Source organism: Mobula birostris, chromosome 30 (assembly GCF_030028105.1).
Source record: "Mobula birostris isolate sMobBir1 chromosome 30, sMobBir1.hap1, whole genome shotgun sequence".
Taxonomy (NCBI): Eukaryota; Metazoa; Chordata; class Chondrichthyes; order Myliobatiformes; family Myliobatidae; genus Mobula; species Mobula birostris.
Window position 1 is genome coordinate 8253045 of NC_092399.1, and position 26210 is coordinate 8279254.

At 43.3% G+C, this 26210-nt stretch overlaps 2 protein-coding genes across 3 annotated transcripts in view; one reads left to right on the plus strand and one right to left on the minus strand.

The window, feature by feature from the left end:
* Window positions 1–289: 289 nt before the first annotated feature.
* Window positions 290–24148, minus strand: LOC140190580 (CD276 antigen-like). 2 transcript variants are annotated; one of them, XM_072247265.1, is made up of 6 exons: window positions 23992–24148; window positions 22091–22162; window positions 15745–15801; window positions 14510–14848; window positions 12215–12496; window positions 290–2308 (listed from the first exon to the last, which is right to left on the minus strand). In XM_072247265.1, exons 2-6 carry the CDS (start codon window positions 22143–22145, stop codon window positions 2193–2195), a joined length of 849 nt encoding a protein of 282 aa, XP_072103366.1. In that variant the 5' UTR covers window positions 22146–22162; window positions 23992–24148; the 3' UTR covers window positions 290–2192. The 2 variants fall into 2 exon arrangements, with proteins under 2 accessions (XP_072103366.1, XP_072103365.1); XM_072247264.1 differs by lacking the exon at window positions 290–2308 and adding an exon at window positions 9494–11919.
* Window positions 23274–26210, plus strand: part of LOC140190579 (F-box only protein 39-like) — a 58883-nt gene continuing 55946 nt past the window's right edge. Inside the window, exon 1 of the mRNA XM_072247263.1 lies at window positions 23274–23415. The gene's annotated coding sequence lies outside the window, so the exon portion shown is untranslated. The remainder of the gene's footprint in view (window positions 23416–26210) is intronic.

Genomic DNA, 26210 nt, shown 5'->3' on the forward strand with positions numbered 1-26210 from the left:
TGGAGCAGGGTAGCCCTGGGACAGGAAAATGAGACGGCTCTATAAGAAAGAGAACAGCAACTATCTATGCCTCGTCTTGTCTATGTAGTCCACTCAAGTCTCACTGCATTCCCAGCCTTTCTGAAATTCCAAGAACCTCCAGAACTTGATGAAGAAGGGAACAAATAATTTATTTTTATTTAGTGATACAGCGAGGATTGGCCCTTCCGGCTTTCTGATCCACGCTGCCCCACCAACCCCACATCCCCGATTAGCCCACACCTAACCACAGGACGATTGACAATGACCAATTCACCTGCCCGGCACGTCTTTGGACTGTGGGAGAAAACTGGAGCACCCGGAGAAAACCCACACATTCCACGGGGGGGGGGGGGGGATGAACCGAGACTCCTTACAGAGGACTCTGCGGGTGAACTCCAAGCTCTGACGCCCCGAGCTGTCATAGCGTTGAAAGTTCAAGGTAAAATTTATTATCAGAGCACATTCGTGTCACCACATACAACCCTGAGATTATTTTTCTGCAGGCATACTTAGCAAATCTATAGAACAGTAACTGTAAACAGGATCAATGAACAACAAGCTGTGCAAATGCAGTTATAAATAAATAGCAATAAATAACGAGCATAAAATAACAAGATAGAGAGCCCATTGGTTGTGGGAGCACTAGAAATAGACTGAGTGTGGTTATCCCCTTTTGTTCAAGAGCCTGATGGTTGAGGGGTAGTAACAGTTCGTCAACCTGGTGGTGCGAGTCCTGAGGAGTTTGTACCTTCTACCTGATGGCAGCAGCGAGAAAAGAGCATGGCCTGAGTGGTGAGGATCTTTGATGATGGATGTTGCTTTCTTTTCTATGGCAACGTTTCATGTAGATGTGCTCAATAGTTGGGAAGGCTTTACCCTTGATGTACTGGGCTACTGCCACTACCTTTTGTGGGATTTTCTGCTCAAAGGCATTGGTGTTCCCATACCAGGCACAATGCAGCCAGTCAGCACACGTTCCACCACACATCTATAGAAGTTTGCCAAGATTTTTAATGACACGCTGAATCTCCACAGACTCCTGATGAAACAGAGGTGCTGTTGAGCTTTCTTTGCAAATACATTTATATGACGGGTCCAGGACAAGGTCCTCTAAGATCATGACACCCAGGAATTTAAAGTTACTGACCCTCTCCACCTCTGATCCGCCAATGAGGACTGGCTCATGGACCTCTGGTATCCATCTCCTGAAGTCTACTATCAGATCCTTGCTCCTGTTGGCATTGGGTGAGAGGTTACTGTGGAGTTCCCATCATTGGATCATTTGGATTAATTGCCCAAGAGCATGGCTTTACTCTTGCTGGGAATCGCTCTGCGCTCCCCCCAACCCCTAAAGTCAGATTAAGCATTTGTTCATCAATCCATCTATGGACAACAACGCTGAGCAGAAGATAGCGGCATTCGTAAACACAGGAAAGTCTGCAGATCTTGGAAATCCAAAGCAACACACACAAAATGCTGGAGGAACACTCAGCAGGCCTGGCAGCATCTATGGAAGAGAGTAGACAGTCGGCAGCTTGGGCCAAGACCCTCCTTCAGGACTGGTGGCATTGTTCATGCACAGGTAGACTTTGACCTACGTGCCTTCTCTGTCTGAGATCATTACCTCCATGTCCTTTGTGATGGTTTTGGTGAAAAGTTCTGAAACCCCACAAACGAGGCAGAGATGAAAGTAGGAGAGTGAGAAATGGCAGATGGAGCTGTTTGAAAGAACAAAATAGTAACTGTTGGTTGACATCTTTCTCTCATTGCCTGTGCATTGTTCTAGGAGCATTTGAGACACAGTCAGTAGAGATGGACCCTCCCCCACCACAAGCTGAGGCACTTGATCTTTTAACCTCTTGTCTGATGGTCCTCTTCTCTGCAGCTTCTGGAAGTGCAGGGGTGCTGCGTCACAGCTCCAGGGTCACTGCAGGTGCAGCACGTCCTGGGCTTTCCTGTCTTCCCCATATGGCCACAAGTACTTCCCACGATAAAGGTTCTCTGTCCGAGTAGACTGCAGGGTCAGGACACCATCAGTTCTCCCCTAAGGAGATCACTGATTCACCAGTGCGACTCGTTCCTAATGGAGGCAGGCACCTAAAGAAGCTTTCCTTCAACCATGATCAAACGGCGGAGCAGACTCCCGCTCCTTATGTCTTATGGTCTTCTCCTCAACCCTTCCAGAAGAAGGTAGATCCACTGACTTTTTCTTCGGAAAGCAAAACACTGCAGATGCTGCAAGTCTGAGATGAAAGCTTCTGGGAATACTCAGCAGGCTGGACAGCATCTGTGGAGAGAAACACAGTTAAAATGTTACAGTGTGAATGAATGTCAGCAGAATGTGGAGAGGCTGACGATGTCAAGTCATTGCATTGTTGAGACCTGTTGTGATTGTGAACGAAGTCACCAGAGAGACATGGAAGCTGGTGGATACAGAAGTCTATATTTAGCAAAACGAGCAGCAGGCATCATATCTGAGGCACTCTTGGAAGAAGAGGCCTGCCTGACCCAATATTAAATGACATTTTTATATGATAAAGATCAAAGGAAACAGCAGGACAATTCTATAGTTACACTGTATCTGCAATGCTTCCTTTGAATTACATATAATATTCAAACACCGCTTACTTCACATTCATACATCAGACACCCAAAATAAATGCTAATTCCCACTGACTCTTGGTCACAATCATGCAGATGCAGGCATCTGAGGTCAAATGGAATGGTTCTTTGTTTGGAATCAACCCCAGTCGGCAGCTCCAGGAAGACCATTGTTCAGAGCTGCATTTTAAATTCAATCTACAATCCACATTCAGGTCTGAAGACTGGCTGCTGTTGAAATTAGTACTTGCTATATACCATAACTCCAGAATATGCCCTAATACCCAAGTGCAGTAGTAAGTTTAGTGGGAAGATGAATTACGTCACTTTGAGGCTACATTGGGCTTCAGTGGAACAGTAAAAGAGGCTAAAGACAGAACTCAGAGTGGGAGTGACATGGAGAATGGAAGTGCAGTTGCCTGTGGCTCAGAGTCGCAGTTACAGACTACAGATAACAGTCACCCAATTTGTGATTGGCTTCTCTTCAGAGACCTCATTCCACTGTGGCCAGTTTTAACTGACCATTGTGTGCATTTCAGGGTGACGTCATTATAGGAAGCATGTGAACGCTCTCGAGAGGGAGCAGAGGAGATTTACCAGGACGCTGCCTGGATTACAGAGGAAGTCCTAGGAGGATAGGCGAGCAAGCTGGAGCATTTCTCTTTGGAGCAAAGGAGGGTGAGAGGTGACGTGATAAAGGCGTACAAGAAATAATAGAAAAGTCTGGAAATCCAAGCAACACACATAAAATGCTGGATGATCTCAGCAGGCCAGGCAGCATCTATGGGAAAAAGTACTGTTGACATTTCGGGCCAAGACTCTTCTGGAGAAAAAAAAACCTGAGGAGTAGAGTTAAAAGGTGGGGGAGTGGAAAGAGAAACACAAGACGGTAGGTGAAACTGGGAGGGGGAGGGATGAAGTAAAGAGCTGGGAAGTAGATTGGTGAAAGAGATGCAGGGCTGGAGAAGGGGGAATCTGATAGGAGAAGACATGGAGGTATATAAGATGATAGGAGGCATAGACAGAGTGGACAGCCAGTGCCTTTTTTCCCGGGGTGGAAATGGTTACTAAGAGAGTGCATAATTCTAAGGTGATTGAGGTAGGGTATTTACACAGAGTGGTGGGTGGGTGGAACACTCTGCCAGGGGTGATGGTAGAGGCAGATACATTAGAGATTTTTCAGAGGCTCTTAGACAGGGACACAGGTGATAAGAGTGTTATGTAGGAGGGAAGGGTTAGACTGATTGTGGAGTGGGTTGAAAGGCTGCACAACATCATGAGCCAGGGGCCCGTACTGCACTGTACTCTTCTGCACTCTACCAGGCACAGCAAATGCAGGTCAACCGCGAGTTCTCCTGCAGGGACAGTTGGGGACCCTGGTGGGTTCAAAAGGATGAGGTTAAAGAGCAGCCGATGAATTTTCTGTGTCCAATCAGAAATGATGTCATAGCTGAGGGAGAGAGATAGTTGTATGGATAGAAACAGCCCTTTGGCCTGTCACATATGCTAGCTATCGTGCTTATCTAGCCCAATCCCAATTGCCTACATTAATTCCAGTTCTCCTAAGCTTTGCTCACTCAAGTATCTGCCAAGGCTTGTCTTAAATGTTCCTGCTTCCACCATTTCCTCTGGCCACTCCTTCTAGATACCAACTACACCCTATATGAAAGATTTACTCCTCAGATCCCCTGGTCCTGATGGAACGCATCTCAGGCTACTGAAAGAAATGGCAGAGGCTTCGGTGATAATTTACCAAAGTTCTCTAGACTCTGGGCAGGTCCCGGCGGAGTGGAAGGTGGCAAATGTCACGCCACTGTTAAAAAAAGGATGTAGGGAAAAGACGGGTATCTATAGACCAGTTAGTTCAACATCTGTAGTTGGGAAAATACTTGAAGCTCTCTTTAAAGAAGAAATAATGAGGCAGCTGGAAAGAAATGGATCCATCAGGCAGACGCAGCATGGATTCAGCAAAGGCAGGGCCTGTTTGACAAACTTACTGGAGTTCTTTGAAGATATAACAAGCACAGTGGACAAAGGCGAACAGATGGACGTTATTTACTTGGTTTTCCAGAAGGCGTTCGATAAGGTGCCACATAAAAGACTTATCCGTAAGATAAGGATGCACAGAGTTGGGGATAATGTATTCGCATGGATAGTGAATTTGGTTAACCAATAGAAAGCAGAGAATTGGAATATATGGGTGTTACTCTGCTTGGCGATCAGTGGAGAGCGGTGTGCCACAGGGGTTGATGCTGGGCCCACAACTGTTCATGATATACGATATATAATGTTCTTGTACATTAACAATCTGGAAGAGGGGACTGAGTGTAGTGTATCTAAGTTTGCTGATGATAATAAATTGAGTGGAAAAGCAAATTGTGCAGAGGATATGGAAAGTCTGCAGAGAGATAGAGATAGGTTCAGTGAGTGGGCAAGGGTCTGGCAGATGGGAGTACGATGTTGGTAAATGTGAGGTCATCCACTTTGGAAGCAAAGTTGGAATATCAGATTATTATTAAAATGGTAAAAGATTGCAGCATGCTGCTGTGCAGAAGGACTTGGGTGTGCTTGTGCATGAGTCGCAAAAGGTTAGTTTGCAGGTGTAGCTGGCTATCAAGAAGGCAAATGAGATGTTGGCCTTCATTGCTGGAGGGATTGAATTTAAGAGCAGGGAGGTTATGCTGCAACTGTACAGGATACTGGTGAGGCTACACCTGGAGTACTGTGTGCAGTTCTGGTCTCCTAACTTGAGGAAGGAAATACTGGATTTGGAGGCGGTGCAGAGGAGGTTCACCAGGTTGATTCCAGAAATGACAGGGTTAGACTATGAGCAGAAATTGAGTCGCCTGGGACGGTATTCACTGGAATTCAGAAGGATGAGAGGAGATTGTATAGAAACATGTAAAATTATGGAAGGGATAGATAAGATAGAGACAGGAAAGTTGTTTCTGCTGGTAAGGTGGGAGGAGAAGATGGCGGCGCGCCTGCGTGTGCGCAGCCCTCCGGTGAAAAATGATGTCGTATCTGTTAAATAGGGGCCGTGGACAATTCTGATTTGACGGAGAATGGACGTAAAAGCACAGAAGAACATCTGGAGAAATTTCTGAAACACCTGTTCGCTGCTGTCGTTACTGTGTGGTCGGGAACCTTTCAGAGGGTAGGCCTCAAAATCCCCGGCCTTGCCTGCTTTTGGTGACCGAGAAGGAGGTCGAATCATTTCGGCAGAGATGCTGCTCAGTACTCGGTGTCGGAGAGCTGATCAGAGCTCGAAGTTTTCGGATGACTCAGAGTCGGATTGTGGTCGGCATGGCAGGGAGAGTTTTTCTTCCTTCTCCCGTCTGCGTGAGATGAGGGACATTTGAGAAACTTTGAACTTTACTGTGCTCATGGACTTCTTCATCAAGTTATGGTATTGTTGCACTGTTTGTAACTATATGTTATAATTATGTGGTTTTGTCAGTTTCTTCAGTCTTGGTCTGTCCTGTGTTTTGTGATATCACACCGGAGGAAATAATGTATCATTTCTTAATGCATACATTACTAAATGACAATAAAAGAGGACTACGTGTCTTCATAATCATAATAATAATAATAAGTGAGACTAGAACTAGAGGACATAGCCTCAAGATTCAGGGGAGTAGATTTAGGACGGAGATGAGGAGTAAGTGCTTTTTCCAGAGAGTGGTGAATCTGTGGAATTCTCTGCCCAATGAAGCAGTGGAGGTTACCTCAGTAAATATATTTAAGATAAGGTTGGATAGATTTTTACATAGTAACAGGAATTGAGGGTTATGGAAGAAAGGCAGGTAGATGGAGCTGAGTTTACGGACAGATCAGCCATGATCTTATTGAATGGCGGGGCAAGCTCGATGGGCTGGATGGCCTACTCCTCCTATTTCTTACGTTCTTATACTTCCTTCCTTTAATCTTAAACCTATGCCTTCTAGTTTTGGACCCTCTTAACATGGGAAATAGTCACCAACTATCTATGCCTCTCAAAACGTTATGCCTCTTATTGTGTCACTCCTTAACCTTCTCCACTCCAGGGAAAACTCTCCAATTTCTCCTAAGTAATCTAGCCCTGCAACCCAGGCAACATCCTTGTGAATATGTTTCTGAACCCCTTCTAGTTTAATTAGTGTAGTTACACACCGATACTCTAAAGTGTAGCCTAACCACCATCTTGAACAGCTGTAACATGGCATCTCAACATTTAAGCTACACACACAAAATGCTGGAGGAACTCAGCAGGCCTGGCAGCATCCATGGGAAAAAGTACAGTCGACGTTTCGGGCCGAAACCCTTCGGCAGGACTGGAGAAAAAAAGCTGAGGAGTAGATTTAAAAGGTGGGGGTGGGGGGAGGAAGGGAGAGAGAATCACCAGGCGATGGGTGAAACTGGGAAGGGGAGGGATGAAGTAAAGAGCTGGGAAGGTGATTGGTGAAAGGGACAGAAGGCCATGGAGGAAAGAAGAGGGGGGAGGAGCACCAGGGGGAGGCGATGGGCAGGCAAGGAGGTAAGGTGAGAGAGGGCCTCGGCTGGTGAAGGTAATCATGCCATTTGCCTCCCCTACTACTCTGTCCATCTGTATCCTCATTTTCAGGGAAGATTGCACGAGGTCTCTGTTCTACATTGCTCCCCATCTGATTATCATTGACTGCGATTTAACTTCACAAAACGCATCACCTGAGACAAGGTCCATGTGCCATCCCCTTGCTCACTTCTCCAGCTGATCCAGGTCCCGTTGTAACCTCGGACAAACTTACTCACTGTCCACCACATCACCGATTGCTGACATCAGCAATCTTACTAATCAGGCACCTTACTCACTGTCCACCACACCACCGACTTTGGTGTCATCAGCAAACTTACTGATCAGGCTTTTCAGATTCCCATCCAAATTGTTAATATCTATGACAAATAACAGAGAGCCCAGTGCCGGTCCCTGTGGCACACTACTGGCCACAGGCCTCCACTCTGTAAAGCTGCCATCCTCCGCCTCCCAACACCAAGCTAATTTTGCACTCAGTTTGCTAACTCACCCCGGATTACTTGTGTCCTAATCTCCTAGATCAGCCTCACATGTGGGACATTGTCAAAGGTCTTTCTGAGATCTGTGTGGACAGCCTCTACCAACCTGCTCTTGTCAGTGCACTCGTACACCTCCTCAGAAAAACACTATCAAATTCTTGAGTCATGATCACCCACCACAAAACTCAGGTACCTCTAATCAGTCCTTGCTTTTCTCAGAGCAAGTAAATCCTGTTCCTCAGAGTCCTTTCCAAAAACTTCTTGCTACTTAAGGCTCACCGGCAGGGTTTCCTAGCTGCCCCTCTTAATGGAAGGCACAATAGCTAACCTCTAATCCTCCTGTCTTTCACAAGGGGCTGATGAAGAAACAGAAATCTCTGCCAATGTACCAGCAATTTGCTTTCTTGCTTCCCTTAAGACAGAGGCCACAGGACATGGGAACAGAATTAGTCCATTCAGCCCATCGTGTCTGCCCTTGTGATATAACTGATCAGATTCTGGGGATTCATATGTTTCTAGGACTATGCCCCGGATGGCCCAAGCCTGGCTGTAAAAGGAGGAGGGTTAGGCAGAAGCTAGCAGTCCCATCCTATAAAACCCAGAGCTCCAGAAACCCCAACATAAGCTCCAAAGACCTCACCTCTGGGAGAGAAGAATCTGCCAAGAAGAGGGAGACAAGGTGAAAGATTTACCCAGGACAGAGGACTTGAGCAAGATACTGTCAGCAGCCTATGCCCCAGTAGGGTAGATGGGCTTAAAATTGTACTGTGTTTGCAGATCACAGCACCTCCTTCTTCATAAGGTGGTGAGTGAGACAGAGTGGTTTTGAGCTGTCTGTCCCCTGCCCGTTGTGTATCACTCAGTGAGCTATGGCAGTGCCAATGTATCAGATTCTGTGAGCAACACTCATTCCTGTGACGGTTTGGGTTGTGCATAAGGGTGCTGGGTTTCCTGGTACCAGTCTCCACATCGTGGAGTCGAGGCTGCCCGCGTGTGGTTTTGTTTTAACAGGCACGTGGGTTAGTCGTTGGCCAGGTCTCAATCCGGAGATGGAGAGGTCCAAGACAGCAGGAGACCAGGCTCTGCTCGGAGATGAAAGTCAATCTGCATAGTGTACTGGTATGAAAATGCTCGATGCAACCAGTATAGATGGGATAAATCGGTGAAGTTAGTGACGTTATCATTCTTGTGAGAACCTTGATTTAGTTTTGCCCCTGGTTCTACTGCATGCTCATGGATGTGTGCTAACCACAAACACACACATGCACACGCAAACGCACACACACACATGCACAAGCAAATGCACATGTGCACACACACATGCAAATACACACACATACACACACACACACATACCTCCCCACATCTTTCTATCTATTACACACTCCTTCCCCTCTCATGGTTCCTACAGAGAGCCATCCATCTCTGTAATGAGGATATTTGCTCACACAACACCCCCCCCACCCTGCACCATCAGCACCCCCCCCAACCCCAGGCTGGCCCTGCGCCCTACCTCACTCTCCAGCCCTGAGAGACTCCTGTAATTGCAGTTAGATCAGTGTTACACTGGCAGTGGCTCTGCCTGGGCCACGGGGTGGCTGACGTTGTTAAACTGAGATCAGGAGCTCCAGGCACACTCCTACCTCTGTGTCTGGCTGGGCTCCCGCCGAGTCGTCTGACTGATGTCTGCCCATCGCTCCCCTTACTCGCGTTCACATTCCCGCCCACCGCTCCCCTGACTGCTGGTGACACGGATCCCTGCAGTGTTATAAATAAGAATGGATGCCATAGACATTTCTAATTTATTAAATCACTTTATTATATTATTAAGTATCACATAAAAACATAAAATGACAATAGTAAGATTAAATACAAAAGACAATAGAAACAGGATCCAGCAAACATTGAATACAGTTGCTTTTTCTTAGGTTAAACTGTTTTTGTAATGTTTAAAGACAGGTTTTGAATATTATTCCTCACACTGTTGTGAATAATTCTCTCAATCTGCTCACCTCGCAATCTACGACTATTATCAAACTCGTGCGGATCGTTCAGTGCTATCACACCCAGGTTCCTTGCATCCATCAGCTCTCAGTCACTCATCAAGAATAAGTTAACGACTTTCATGATCATAGGTGACCGCAATTTCATGACTACAGAGCAACCTTTATTTAATTAGGGATACCGCGTGGAATAGGCCCTCCCAGTCCTTTGAGTCGTGCCGCCGATTTAACCCTGGCCTAATCACGGGAGAAATTACAATGACCAGTTAACCTACTAAGCAGTGTGTGTTTGGAGTGCAGGATGAAACCGGAGGCCGCCAGATAAACCCAAGCACTCTGTGGGGAGGACGATGGGATTGAACTATGGCACCCTGAGCGGTAAGCCTGGCGCCCATATAATCAATAAACGCTGGTTGCTCAGGATACAGGAAGCCAGAATTAGGTTTACTCTCACTGATGTGTCATGAACTTTGTCCGCCAGAGAAAGCAGGATCTCCCAGTGGCCACACATTTTAATTCCACGTCCCTTTCCCATTCTGATATGTCTATCCACGGCCTCCTCTACTGTCGAGATGAAGCCACACTCAGATTGGAAGAACAACACCTTATATTCCATCTGGGTAGCCTCCAACCTGATGGAATGAACATTGACTTCTGTAACTTCCGTTAATGCCCCTCCTCCCCTTCATACCCCATCCGTTATCTATTTATTATTATTATATATGTATTTTTTTCTCTGTCTTTTTCTCCCTCTGTCCCTCTCACTATACCCCTTGCCCATTCTCTGGGTTTTTTCCCCTCCTTCCCCTTTTCTTTCTCCCTTGGCCTCCTGTCCCATGATCCTCTCATATCCCTTTTGCCAATCACCTGTCCAGCTCTTGGCTCTATCCCTCCCCCTCCTGTCTTCTCCTATCATTTCAGATCTCCTCCTCCCCCTCCCACTTTCAAATCTCTTACTAACTCTTCCTTCAGTTAGTCCTGACGAAGGGTCTCGGCCCGAAATGCCGACTGTACCTCCTCCTATAGATGCTGCCTGGCCTGCTGCGTTCACCAGCAATTTTTATATGTGTTTCATGAACTTTGTTGTTTTGTGACAATGGTACAGTGGGAAATAATAAAAAAATCGGTGGACACCCCAATAAGAGTGGGAAGTCATTGTGTCCTGGCAGACCTTTCGATCCCATTACACATGGAATATTTAGAGTCATAGAAAAGAACAGCTCAGAAAAAGACTTCGTCTCATCTCGTCCTTGACAAACCATTTAAACTGCCTAGTCGCAATGACCTGCACTGGGACCATAGCCCTCCATACCCCTACCATCCATGTACCTATCCAAACGTTTCTTAAATGTTGAAATTGAGCCCGTATCTGCTGACCACTTATGCTGGCAGCTCGTTCTACAGTCTCTCGACCCTCTGAGTGAAGAAGTTTCCCCTCACGTTCCCCTTAAACTTTTCACCTTTCACCCTTAACCCATGATCGTAAAACAATGGAGGAACCTGCCTGCACGATTGTTCCTATTTCCTGAATCCTCGTAAGACCAGATCTCTCAGTATGAATGTCTCCATTGTGCATGCAACTCACGATAATGGGCAGATTTACCAAGCCCACTGCACGATTTTGTAAACAGACACCTCAATCTCATGCTAGAGGACTTGCCAGTCTAATTCTAGGTGGATCTCTCAATCCCATTACTGTATATGGGGAGCACTTAATAAGGTTGGTGGTTCCCTCAATCCCATTGCACATCTAACTCTTTGTTTTGTTTTCAGAGTAGACCTTACAGCTCCGTTATACATGGAGCCGTTAACGTGATCGTCGACAGATCTGTTTGTGCTGAGTCCTGAGTCATCCTGAGACTGCTCGTGGAGCAATCAGCTCGAGCTCCAAACCCCAATGCCATGTGAAACCATACAACCACAGAATCACAGTCACTCAGTCAGAATACAGATGATTTCCATGATTCCATTACATCCACATCACTCAGACCAGCTCCGGCTTGTTGTCGGCTCACTCATCGACATCCCAGCCATTCAGACACTTCACCAGATTTCAGTTCACTCAGAACATACATACCATCAATGAGAACATGCCACTATCATACATGAGCAAGACCACTTAATTCAATATGACCTTTCTCTATTTTATCTAATTTAGTACAGGTGTAACTAAATAATAAAACAAATAGAAGCCCCAGCAAAAGAATGCAGCTTATGAAGAAAGCATAATTTCTGGTAAATTCATGGGGTCCTGTGGGATTTTCTGAAAGAAACAGGAGAAAGTCTTTAATTAATTAAAGAAAAAAAGCTAAAAAAAAATATACAGCCGCATTAAAAATGTAGACAGAAGTCCTATTCAGTGGCTATTGGAGATGGGTCTACCTAATACACAGGAATTGGCAGATCGGAGGGAGATTGGAAGTCTGCTGGGCGGTGCCACAGGGTAGGACAGGGTTAGTAGTTTTAAAATCCTTATCATCTCCTCAGAGCGATAATGATCTACAAACGTAGTTAGCAAAGAAAGGAAATGAACGTGAAGAAGAGAACAAAAGGCTTACCTGAAGTACAACCTAGTGTCCTCAAAATGGTTTGATTGAGAGCAGCATTTCTGAGCACAAATGTATAGTTTGTTTTTCCTCTGATATCAACTTCCATTGAGCTTTGGACTGTGTATAGACCATCATCAGATGTCCGGTACACATATTCAGCTGAAAGGGAACGATTCAGACTATCTCCGTTGTACCAAGAAACATCAGCAATTGGAAGACCATGCGACTCGAACATTAGAAGGCAGCTGGAAAACTTCTGCCTGATTGACAAAACTGGCTCATCGTAATATGCTGTAAATGTAAAACGGTTAATCAATTGCAGCTTCTTAACTCGTGAACTTCACAATGCTATTGCTGATGGCCTTTGGCACAGATATGATTAACCAGAACTGTACATAATCCAAGAGAGCCTCTTGCTGGACATCAATTGGCTTATGTTTCTACAGATTTCTCTACAAGTCAAAAGTAAACTAAAAACACAATGTGTTGCCATATCTTTACTGGTGTAAAATGAATAACATCAAATTCACATAAGGCTGATAAAGAAAGAATTATTAGAAGTGCAGAGAGGGGGAAACACTTCTGTTGTTCATGGGAATTAACATACAGTACTGTGCAAATATCTTAAGACATTTGGACAGAATTAGGCCATTTGGCCCATCAAGTCTGCTCCGCCATTCAATCATGGCTCCCCAACCTCAGCCCCACTCTCTGACCTTCACCCTGTAACCTTTGTTGCCATGGCCAATCAAAAACCTATCCATCACCGGCTTAAATATACTCAATGACCTGCCCTCCACAGCTGCCTGTGGTAACAAGTCACACAAATTCACCACCTTCTGGCTAAAGAAATTTCTCTACCTCTCTGTTTTAAATGGACGCCCCTCTATCCTGAGGCAGTGGAGCAGTACAATGCAATACAGTTTTGTGCAAAAGTCTTATGCTCCATAGCTATATACACACCTAAGATAGGAAGCATCATCTCTACATCCACTCTCTCGAGGCCTTTCACCATTCTATAGGTTTCAATGAGGTCACCCCTCATTCTTCCGAATTCTAGTGAATACGGACCCAGAGCCATCACTCTTCAGAAGACAAACCAATCAATCCTGGAATCATTTTTGTGAACCGTCTCCAGTTTCAACACATCCTTTCTGAGATAAGGGGCCCAAACCTGCTCACGGTACTCCAAGTGAGGTCTCACCAGGGCTTTATAAAGTTTTAACATTACATCCTAGCTTTTATATTCCAGTCCTCTTGAAATGAATGCTAACGTTCCATTTGCCTTCCTCACCACAGACTCAACCTGCAAATTAACCTTTAGGGAGTCCTGCACCCTAAAGTTCCAGTGCACCCCAAAGTTTTTTTGTATTTTCTTTCCATTTAAAAAAACAGACAACTCTTTCATTTCTTCTATCAAAGTGCATGACCATACACTTCCCAACAATGTAATCCATTTGCCATTTCTTTGCCCATTCTACTAACCTAAGTCCATCTGTAGCCTCTCTACTTCCTCAAAACTCTCTGCCTCTCCACCTATCTCCATTTTGCCTGCAAACTTTGCAACAAAGCCATCAATTCCGTCATCTAAATCATTGACATATAATGTAAAAAGAATCAGTCCCAACACAGACCCCTACGGACCACCACCACCAGTCACTAGTAGCCAGTCAGAAAAGGCTTCCTTTATTCCCACTCTCTGCTTCCTGCCATTCAGCCACTGCTTTATCCATGCTAGAATCTTTCCTGTAATACCATGGGCTCACAGCTTGTTAAGCAGCCTCATGTGTGGCACTTTGTCAAAGGCCTTCTGAAAAGCCAAGTACACAACATCAGCCAATTCTCCTTTGTCTATCCTGCTTGTTACTTCTTCAAAGAATTCCAACAGATTTGTCAGGCAAGATTTTCCCTTGAGGAAACCATGCTGACTACAGCCTATTTTATCATGTGCATCCAAGTACCCCCAAACCACATCCTCAACAATCAACTCCAACATCTTCCCAATCACTGAAGTCAGACTAACTGGCCTATAGTTTCCTTTTCTTTGCCTCTCTCCCTTCTTGAAGAGTGGAGCAACGTTTGCAATTTTCCAGTCCTCTGGAACCATTTGAGAATCTAGTGATTCTTGAAAGGTCGTGACTAACACCTCCATGATCTCTTCAGCCACCTCTTTCAGAACTCTGGGGTGCACACCAATAGTGCAATCAAGCAATACACTTGCTCAATGCACATTCCTGGTCATGTGAATCTGGTGTGAGGGAGCGTCTTTGAAGAAGAGTGAAAGATGTAACCAGAAAAATATACCTGCTACAGTGACATTCAGAAGACTTTCATGCCTGGAGTTGCATGAAGTGTGACACTGATATAATCCAGAATCCAGTGAATCCACTCTGTCGAGTTTCAGGGAAGCATTCCCATTTTTAAACTCCTCAGGGAATAGTGTCGTCCTGCCTGCATATCGTGAATCCTGCCTTTCATTCTGAACTTGGTCATAATAGTAGCTGTGGACAACCTGACCAGTCTCCTTCCGTTGCCAGTTGATGAAGCAATGCTCCAGTGGTGCCTCGACACTGCATTCCAGCACGACAGACTGGCCATGGATGGCTATAACATTTTTAGGTACCATGTCGGGTTTAGGATGACCTGGAAATTAAAGCAGGAAAAATAAACTATCAGAGATCTAAAGTAAAGATAGAAAAATGTTTCAAGAACTCATGCGCTTCACTAACCGCGGAAAAAGCCAAATGTAAAGCTTGTTTGCACACAACTTCATTAGGTATCTCCTGTACCAGACAACCTCCACGAGGACTGCAACATTGTTGTACTTTGGAGGCTTGTGTGTCCCAATGAGTTCAGAGGGCTATGGTGGCTGGAGTCGGGGTGTTATGCTTTGGCTCATGGTAGGGTCACCAGTACCAAAAAGGTCAAAGGGTAGAGTGGTCCACCAGCCCTCCATGTTTGAGGGTTCAGCTCAGGGTTAACAACCCTGATTGGTGAAACTGCATCTAAGTGCGACGGTATTCCTGAGTCTCCTCCCGGGACTTGCATGGCTGACAGTAAACTGAGAGGAAGCTATTGATAAAGGAAGCCCTGAACACTGCCAGAGATGGAGGACCTTCATTGCTGCCCTAAACGCCAGTGGCGTAACGGGCAGTAGGGAGGTATACCTAATAAAATGGCCATGGAATGTACATAAGTGGTCGTACACATCTGCTGCTGTAGCCCAACCACTTCTAGGTTCAACGTGTTGTGCATTTAGAGATGCTCTCCTGCACACTACTGTTGTGACATGTGGTTGAGTTACTGTCGCCTTCCTGTCAGCTTAAACCAGTCTGGCTATTCTCCTCTGACCTCTCTCATTAACAAGATGTTTTCACCCACAGAAGTGCCACTTGCCGGATTTTCTTTGCTTTGTTTTTCCCACCATACTCTGTAAACTCTACAGACCTTTGGGCGTGAAAATCCCAGGACATCAGCGGTTCCTGAGATACTCAAACCACCCCATCTGGCACCAATGACCATTCTGCAGTCAAACTCACTTAAATCGGGAGGCGTCACGTGATGACGTGGGATTGAGACGTGTAAATCCAGCTCTCCTGCAACAAATCAGTAAAGTACCGTTTAAATAAAACAAAGTTGGTAAATATTTTCTCAAAATTATTTGTAAACTTTGTAAGACTACTTTACGATATGCCTCCTAAACTGCAACAAAAGAAGTCTGCTGTTGCGAAGCAGCCGCGAGACGGGAAGAAAAAAGGGCCTACTGCAACGATGGAGCTTCGGACTCAGGTTGGATCTCCTTCGGTAGAACAGGGAGCAATGGCGGTGGCAACGGTTTCTCTGAAGAAGACACCGGAAATGCGCATGCGCAAAGAAGAGCGCATGCGCAAATCGACACAACGCAAACTACAAGAACCGACAGCCACTGCAATTGAAAATGACTCAGAGTCAGAATTGGATTCTGCAGAGAACACAGATGAAGAAGAGGAGGAAGAATTGGAAGCGAGTGGAAGTAAAGGAGATGATAGAGACATAAGAGAGGCTATATTGCAATCAACGGCTGAATTAAGAAAAGTAAGAGAAGAGCTTAGAGATACGAAGATGTGCTATAATAAAGTTATGGAAAGACAGGACAAAATGGAAAAGAAGCTTCAGAAGATGGAAAGAGAAATGGGGCTTATGAATGATAGAGTGGAAAAAACAGAAAATGATTTGCTTGTTTGGAACTCGGAAAGAAACCGACTCTTGGAGAAAGTGGACATGTTGGAAAATTTCAGTAGACGTAATAATATTAAAATTGTTGGTCTTACAGAAGGTATGGAGGGAGAAAAACCAATAGAATTTTTTCAAAGATGGATCCCGGATGTTTTGCAAATGGGAGAGGAGGCTCGACCAATTGAAATTGAGCGGGCACATAGAGCTCTAAGACCAAAACCAAAAGATGACCAATATCCACGATCGATTTTAATAAAATTCTTAAGATTTCAAGACAAGGAAAGGATTCTACAGGCAGCTGCTCGAGCTGCCAAAGATAGAAAAGGGCCATTGATAATTAAAGGGAACAAAGTTTTTTTCTACCCTGATATAAGTTACGAACTTTTGAAGAAAAGGAAGAAGTTTAATCCAGTGAAAAAAACCCTATGGGATCATGGTTATCAATTTATACTGCGTTATCCTGCAACTTTGAAGATTTTTTTGCCTGGTGGAGAAAAAAGATTTTTTGATGACTACCAGAAAGCAGAGCAGTTTGTGCAAGATTTTCTGAATATTCACCAGATACAAGAACAAACTCAGGAGAGAGAGATAGATTGAAGATGAAGATTGGGTTAAAGAATGGACTTGTTGGATTTTTGAAGCTGGATGAATGTATAAATATATTATTAATTATATGAGGGGGGTAAGAAAGGTTAACACTGGAGGAAATTAGTTGGGAATAGTAATACTAATTTTGTCTATATATATATAACTTTTTTTGTTGCGGGGGAGCTGGAAGAAGCACTGATCAATTGCTACGTTAATCATGTGTGCAAGCGTGGCTTTTGCCGCGACCCGTAAAATGGAGGGGGGGTAGTGTTGTGTATCCTTTCATTCACAACATTAGTGGGGGGGGGGTATTTTGTTTTTTCTTTTTTTTCTATCTTTTTTTCTTTTTGCCTGGAAGGTTGGGGGGGAGGGACACATAGCAACATGGTGAAGTTTAAAGAAATTCCCCAAGGAACTATGAGAGTTGAGAAGATAAGTAATGTTTTAGATTGGAGTAACTTTGTTAAGAATAATGACTAATTTATTGAATTTTTTGAGTTTTAATGTTAATGGGCTTAATGGACCAGTGAAAAGAAAAAGAATCTTAACATATATTAAAAAAATGAAGATAGGTTTAGCTTTTTTATAGGAAACGCACCTAACAGAAACAGAACATCAGAAACTAAAGAGAGATTGGGTGGGTAGTGTTGTTGCGGCTTCATGTAATTCAAAAGCGAGGGGAGTAGCAATTTTGATCAATAAAACGTTACCAATTAGAATACAAAATGTAATAACTGATTCTGCGGGGAGATATATGATTATACATTGTCAACTTTTTTCCGAACTATGGACTTTTATGAATATTTATGCACCAAAGGAAAATGATGCAAAATTCATACAAGAAGCTTTTTTGAATTTGGCGGATGCACATGAAAAAATATTAATTGGAGGAGATTTTAATTTTTGTTTAGACCCAGTCTTAGATAGATCAACCAAGGCTGTTATAAAATCGAAGGTAGTAAATTTAACTTTATCATTGATGAAAGATTTAAATTTGATTGATATATGGAGAAGAATCAATCCTAAAGAAAGAGACTATTCGTTCTATTCCCATAGACATAAAACTTACTCAAGGATAGATTTTTTTCTATTATCAATGCATATTCAACACAGAGTGAAAAATATGGAATATAAAGCAAGAATATTATCAGATCATTCTCCTTTATTAATGACAATAATAATGGCTGACAAGGAAGAAGTGGCTTATAGATGGAGATTTAATTCAACATTATTAAATCGTCAAGATTTTTGTGATTTTATGAAAAAGCAGATTCAATTTTTTTTGGATACAAATTTTCATTCAGTGGAGGATAAATTTATATTATGGGATGCGATGAAAGCATATCTTAGGGGCCAGATAATAAGTTATACGTCTAAAATTAAGAAAGAATATATGGCAGAACTAGATCAATTGGAAAAAGAGATTACAAGAATAGAAAAAGAATCTCAAAGATATATGTCAGAAGAAAAATGAAGACAACTTCTCAATAAGAAGTTACAATATAATACACTTCAGACATATAGAATGGAAAAAGCAATTATAAGAACTAAACAAAGGTATTATGAGTTAGGTGAGAGAGCACATAAAATTCTTGCCTGGCAGTTGAAAACAGAACAAGTTTCCAAAACAATAAATGCAATTAAAACAAGGGCAAATAAAATATCTTATAAACCTCTTGAAATAAATGAAACCTTTAACAATTTTTATTCTGAATTATATCAATCAGAATCCCAAAATGATGTTAATGAAATAGAAAGGTTTTTATCACAAGTTTCTCTTCCAAAATTGAATTTGGAAGAATAGAAAGGATTAGATATGCCTTTTACATTAAAAGAAGTTGAAGAAGCTTTAGGATCACTCCAAAGTAATAAATCTCCAGGAGAAGATGGTTTTCCACCTGAATTTTATAAAAAATTTAAAGATTTATTATTTCCTCTTTTTATGGAACTAATACGTCAAGCAGAAAAAATACATAAACTTCCAGAATCTTTTTCAACAGCGATTGTAATAGTATTGCCAAAAAAGGACAGAGATCCCATGAAACCAACATCATACAGGCCTATTTCTTTATTGAATACTGATTATAAAATAATAGCAAAAATTTTATCGAATAGATTATCTAAATATTTACCAAAATTAATACATATGGATCAAACAGGATTTATTAAAAATAGACAATTGGCAGATAATGTAACTCGGCTACTCAGTATAATTCATTTGGCACAAAAAAGGGGTGAGAAGAGTATAGTAGTAGCTTTGGATGCAGAAAAAGCATTTGATAGATTAGAATGGGATTTTTTATTTAAAGTATTAGAAAAATATGGGTTAGGAACATCTTTTATAAATTGGATTAAAACTTTAAATTCTAACCCTAAAGCTAAAGTAGTGACAAACTCTCAAATTTCAACACCATTCCAGTTAAAAAGGTCAACTAGACAAGGTTGTCCACTATCACCTGCTTTATTTGTATTGGCGATAGAGCCATTAGCAGAACTAATTAGAATTGATCCAGATATTATGGGTTTTAGAGTTAACCAGGAAGAATATAAAATTAATCTTTTTGCCGATGATGTTTTGATATATTTAACAAACCCACAACATTCGTTACATAAATTAGCTTCTAGATTGGATGAATATGGGAAGGTATCAGGTTACAAAATAAACTGGGATAAAAGTGAAATTTTACCTCTTACTAAAGGAGACTATAGTCAATGTCGATTAGTAACCCAATTTAGATGGCCGGTAAATGGTATAAAGTATTTAGGTATAAGACTTGATAATGATGTAAAGAATTTATATAAATTTAATTATTTACCACTATTGAAAAAAATTCAAGAAGATCTTGACAAATGGATGATACTACCAATAACATTAGTAGGTAGAGTCAATGTTGTAAAAATGAATATATTTCCTAGATTACAGTATTTGTTTCAAACATTACCAATACAATTGCCACAGAAATTTTTTCAAGAGTTAAATAAATGTGTGAGAAAATTTCTTTGGAAAGGTAAAATGTCAAGAATATCATTGGAAAAACTGACATGTAAATTTGGGTTAGGAGGATTACAACTTCCAAACTTTAAAAATTACTATAAAGCAAATCAACTTAGATTTATTGCATCTTTTTTCGATGATCAAAAACCAGCATGGATTAAAATAGAACTAGACAAGATAGGAGAAAATAAACCTGAAGATTTTATATATAAATGGGAATCTAAATGGATACGGGAAAAGAAAGAATCTCCTATATTAACACATTTGATTGATCTATGGAATAAGATAAATGATGATAATGAAACACAGAAATCTCTATTAGCAAGGAGACCTTTGTTTCAAAACAGACTTATTCCTTTTACAATGGACAATCAACTTTTATATAATTGGTACCAAAAAGGGATTAAATTTATAGGAGACTGTTTTGAGCGAGGTATATTGATGTCATTTGAACAATTAAAGGATAAATATAAAATATCTAATAATACTTTCTTTTGTTACTTTCAATTAAGGGCTTACTTAATAGGTAAGCTGGGTCAAACAATGTTTTTGCCAAAGCCTAATGAAATTGAAATTTTAATTCAAAAAGGGAAAATTAGAAAATTTATTTCTTGTATGTATGATTTGATTCAAGAACAGACAATTAAACAAGGAATCCATAAGTCAAAACAAAAATGGGAAACAGATCTGAATATTAATATTGATGAAACAAATTGGTCAAGACTTTGTCTTGACAGTATGACAAATACAATAAATGTTCGACTTAGATTAGTACAATATAATTTTTTACACCAATTATATATTACACCACAAAAAATAAATAGATTAAATTCAAATCTATCTGATAAATGTTTTCGGTGTAATCAAGAAATTGGTACTTTTTTACATTCTACTTGGTCTTGTTTTAAAATTCAACCCTTTTGGATAAATTTAAGAGTCTTATTGGAACAAATTACTGGAATTCAACTTCCACATAACCCTGTATTATTTCTATTAGGTGATATTGAAGGGATAAAACCGAAACTTAAATTGAATAAATATCAGAAAGAATTTATAAAAATTGCATTGGCAGTAGCTAAGAAGACTATAGCAGTTACTTGGAAATCTGATTCGTATTTAAGTATGGATCGTTGGAATAATGAAATGGCTAGTTCTATTCCACTTGAAAAAAATTACTCATAATTTAAGAGATAAATATGTAACATTTTTGAATATTTGGCGCCCTTATTTACAAAAGATAGGATGGCATATTTAAGTGCTCCGATAAAGATTTTGGTTACTTGGGGAAAGTAACGAATAATTATACCAAATTTATTTTGAATTCCACGGAGCATGTGGAAACCTGCCAACACCCAGGCGGTTCTTCTTTTTCTCTTTCTTTCTTTTTAGGTAGGGCTATATATGGGGGGGGGGAGGGTTAAGGGGAGGGGGGGTGGGTAGATTTTATCTTTTCATGTATTCTTTTTGAAAATTTAATAAAAATTATATTAAAAAAAATCTCACTTAGATCACATTTCTTCCCCATTCTGATGTCTGGTCCTGAATGACAACTGAACCTCTTGACCGGGTCCGCATGCTTTTATGCATCGAGTTGCCGCCCACATGTTTGAGAGGTGAGGCGATGCAGATTTGAGAAACAATATCCTAGCATTGGAGGCAGTCCAAAAATAATGCTTGAGGCCAGAGAGTTCTTCTTGGATTAGAAGAACAAGGGACTATCTTATTAAAAAGGACACTGCAGGGTAGATATTGAAGCATTTTCAAGAGTGGGGCAGCCTTGTACTGAGAAACATTCTACATGATAAGGGGCAGCCATTTAAGACTGAGGTGTGTAGAAATACCTTCATGCTGGTGTGTCTCTGGAAACCTCAATGCCAGATGCCGACAGAGGCCAGATCACAGGAGGTACTTCAACAGGGGTAGATAAAATTTCGAAAGATCAGGGAATGGAGGGCCAAGGGAAAGTTAGGGTTGAGGCCTGCGGTAGATGGCCCACCATGATCACAGGGAAGGGGAGCTGGCTCACAGGCTCACTTCTGGTCTCAGTTTCTTTTATTGTTAGAAACATTCAGTTAGTTGTAACTTACCGCCAGCTCCGTGGTGTATCAATACAGCAATAAGATTAAAGATCATTTTCACCATTGTTCTTCAAAATAAGCCTGAAAGGAAGACGACAGATGATGCATAACGAGCGGCAAACAATTCCAATCAGCGCACAGGAATGGGGGAGCTCAGCAGGTCAGGCTGCATCTATGGAGGGAGGCCAACAGTCGACGTTTGGGGCCAAGAACCTCCCACCAGGACTGGAAAGGAAGAGGGCAGAAGCCAGAATACCAGGGTGGTGGGCAGAGCAGGTGTGACAGGTGAATCCAGCGGGGATAATGTGAGAAGCTGGGAAGCAATAGGTGGGAGATGCAAAGGGCTGAAGAAGGAATCTGATAGGAGAAGACAGGAGACAGTGGAACGAAGGAACGAAGGGAAGGAGGTAGAGAACCTGAGGGAGGAAGGTGATGGTGTTATGGACAGGTTGTGAGGACAGACGAGCGGAAAGGTGGGATAATGGGGTCACAGGGTTATGGGAAATGGGGGGGGGGCAGGGGTGAGTGTGAGAACGGGGCAAGGTTTCATGAAATTTCTTGCAGTTTAGTAAACAAATGCTTGCACTAGATGGCCCTTCATATGATTGAGGATGTGCTACCTTTGGAGCAGAGGAGGTTCACGAGAATGGTCTGGGAATGGAAGGGTTAACATATGGCGAGCATTTCATGCCTCTAGGCTTGTAGAAGAATGGGAGGAGGGGATAATCTCACTAAAACCTATTAAGTATTGAAAGGTTTAGACAGGGTGGATGTGGGGAGGATGTTTCTCACAGTGGGAGAGTCTAGGCCCAGAAGGCACCTCCTCAGAATACAAGGATGCCGCTTTAGAACAGAGGTGAGGAACTTCTTCAGCCAAAGAGTAATGAATCTGCGGAATTCATTGCCACAGACAAGTCACTGGGGATATTTAAAGCAAGAGGTTCATGGGTTTTTGATTAGCAAGGTTGTCAGAAGTTACGGGGAGAGCGCAGGAGAATGGGATTGAGAATAACACCGCCACGATAGAATGGTGGAGCAGACTCAAAGGGCCAAATGGCCTCATTCTGCTACTGTATCTCGGGATTTCAGTTGCATTCCGGCAATGAGAGGCGCCACATCGTAGTACCTTCCCCGCAGAGCCCAATTTTCCTTTGAAGCAGCAGCCTGACATCTCTTTCGACGGACCCACGCTCGTCAGCCCCTCCAGCCAACCAGCGGTTCTGCCATCTCTGGCAGAAGCCCCGCCGCGTGGACTAATGGATGGCAGCTCCGGCCAACCCCAGGGGCAGACAACCGAGGAGATCCTCCAACCAACCCCCAGCCGTGCACACCAGGTACTGTACCCAACGATCAGGACCGTGGGCCGCCCAGAGCTGCCTCAGACCGGTAAAACGATTCTCAGGGCTGTACTTCGAACCTCGGTCGGTGCAGCATCCTCCAACTCCGACGCGGAGGAGGAGAGATCCCGTGTGGAGAGACTTCCACCGGGAACATGGACTCACTACTGGACCACTGTGGTGTGTCTGCATAGGAAGTGTGCGGGATACTGACTACCCGCCGCGCAAAGTGAGACACTTTCCACCTCCACCGTCCGAGCAGCCCCTGCAGGGGAACAGTCCAGCCATGTCTCACTCTCTGTGAAATAAAATCCCAGTACCCCGGGAATTAAGACCACAACCCTCCGGCCTCCCGCTGCTTTAGATTGGGTCTGCAAAGTGGCTCGATCCGGCACAGAAAACCCTGCCCAACCGCTCTCTGGTGATTTCAAACTCGGGAACACTTCTGCGAAGTTGCAAGCCCGAGGAGTCCCATCTCCCTCCCCTCAGCCCTCTCAACCGCCCCACCGCCGCCCGTGGAGTTTCGGAGTTCAGACACCGAAGAAAAAGATTTAAAAAAAGTTAATTCGTTACCTGCTGCCGAGCGCTTCTGATCCAGGACAGACTGACTCGGCAGGCCAACGTCTTAACGTTTTTAAATATTTGATACGTTGATCCTGTTGTCAGGAAGAGAAATAAACACAACACGCAGTTGTCAGCGCCCTCCCACTATCCCCGAAATCTAGTGGCTCACCAGAAATTCCGGCCGAAGTTTCTCTCCCATTATTGCGCTTTATTGTCAGTGTGTAACCAATTCAGTATCGATCCCGGAATCTTGTAGAAGACCCGAAACCACCAAATGAATATATAATAAATATTAATATTCCACCCACCAAATGAATATATAATAAATATTAATATTCCACCCAGGTAGCTATTGCCCACGATGGCGCAAACTTCATTCGTTAAGCATTTTTTTTATCCGGGGAGTATTGCAATGGCTCCCAGTTCCGGAAAGCAAGGGCCTTTCACTATTTGCAACCCCCCCCACACCCAGAGACACCATGTTTATGATGCACTGTGCAGTTGTTATAAAATAAAGACAATTTTCATGACGATTGCACCCTGTCTGTGTGAACGGTCTGTAAAAACAAACTGGAACAGAGGGTGCCCGACCCGCTAGGTTCTCCAGCAACACACATCAAAGTTGCTGGTGAACGCAGCAGGCCAGGCAGTGGCCTGCTGCGTTCACCAGAAACTTTGATGTGTGTTGCTTGAATTTCCAGCATCTGCAGAATTCCTGTTGTTTGCGTTTTTAGGTTCTCCAGCAGGCATCTTTGCTCCAGTTTCTACCTCCTGTGGTCTTCTGTACCTCCAGGAACGGGGTTGTTCAGCTGTGGAGGGAAGAAACTAGATTTTTTTTTTAAACAACAAACGGCTTTGTTTTGAACAGACATGAGAAAATCTGCAGATGCACACCACACAGAATGCTGGAGGAACTCAGGCAGGATCTACAGAAAGGGGTCCCGAAGGCGGGTCTCAGACCGAGACGCCGTCTGCTTACTCTTTGCCGCAGATGCTGCCTGGCCAGCCGAGTTCCTCCAGCGTTTTGTTTGTGTTGCTTCGTCTTGAATGATACCGCTTAAACTGATTGTGGTAAAATAAGTTTTACAACAACTGGGTGGCCGGGTGGAGATGTCTCTACCGAGGCAGGTGTAAGGCGCTCCTTCCCTCTGCTAGCCTGCAGGTCACCCTTGGGCAAGGTGCAGCGCCTGCTCAGGGTCATGTGAAGCCAAGGGAGCACGTGGTGGATGGTCGTACGAGCAGCCGGTACACATCACAAGTCCTGGTTATGCGACCACTGACGCCAGGCAGACAATCTCTGAAGAGTATTGATAATGTTGCAAGGACATGGCTGGGGACGAACCCAAGAGCAGGATACAGGCACGGAGACTGGGTCGTGAGGCGTTAGCGCAGCTGCGAACGTGGAGCAGGTATTCAGGAGAATTTTTACACGGAGACAATGTTTACGTAGATTATCCAGGGAATGGTGCGGAGTTTAGAACTGACAGTCCTAAGGAACCAGGAAACGAGGTTTACACACACTAGAATAGACCAACGGACTGGCGAAGCACCACCGTGACGCCAGGCTTCTTATCCTCAGTTCGCAGATAGAAAGCAGGTGTGCTGTGATTAATGAAAACTGGGAATAACTGGAAATCAGACGAGGGGATTAAGACCTAATCAAGGAGATAATAGCAAAATGGGGCATTGCCGGACGGGACCATGACAGATAATGGCTGGAGTCACCCGTCTTGTAAAGACACTGCCCAAAAGAAGGCAATGGCAAAGCACTTCCTCAGGCAAATTTGCCAAGAACAATCATGGTCATGGAAAGACCACGACCGCCCATGTCTTACGACACAACACACAATGGTGATGATGGTGATTTGAACAAATCCTCATTACTGATCAATACACAAAACTGTAATTAAAACATAAAACAACACATCACAGGAACAAACCTATAATGTTGTGTTAAACTAATTAGCCAAGGACATCTAATCCCTTCATCCTACATGTTCACGTGCCTACTTAATGGCCTCTTAAACACATCAATCACATCTGTCTTCGCAGTGATCACCGGGAGCCACATTCCAGGCGCCTCTGCTCCCCGTGTAAAAACTCACCCCCGCCCCCACACAGCTCCTTTGAACTCTCCTCCTCTCGCTCCCTTTACGGTGGCAACTTAGTAAACTTCTGCAGCCTCTCCCACAGCCTCCCCATTCTTTTTCTAACGGGGAGACCAGGAC

What these genes read in the sequence shown, in the direction of transcription:
- LOC140190580 (XM_072247264.1), bottom strand. Translation starts at nt 22,145, where the DNA reads ATGGTGAAAATGATCTTTAATCTTATTGCTGTATTGATACACCACGGA. An exon ending in GATACACCACGGAGCTGGCG is followed by an intron (nt 15,802 to 22,090) that starts GTAAGTTACAAC and finishes GATTTGTTGCAG; the next exon opens with GAGAGCTGGATTTACACGTC. An exon ending in CGTGACGCCTCCCGATTTAA is followed by an intron (nt 14,849 to 15,744) that starts GTGAGTTTGACT and finishes TTTAATTTCCAG; the next exon opens with GTCATCCTAAACCCGACATG.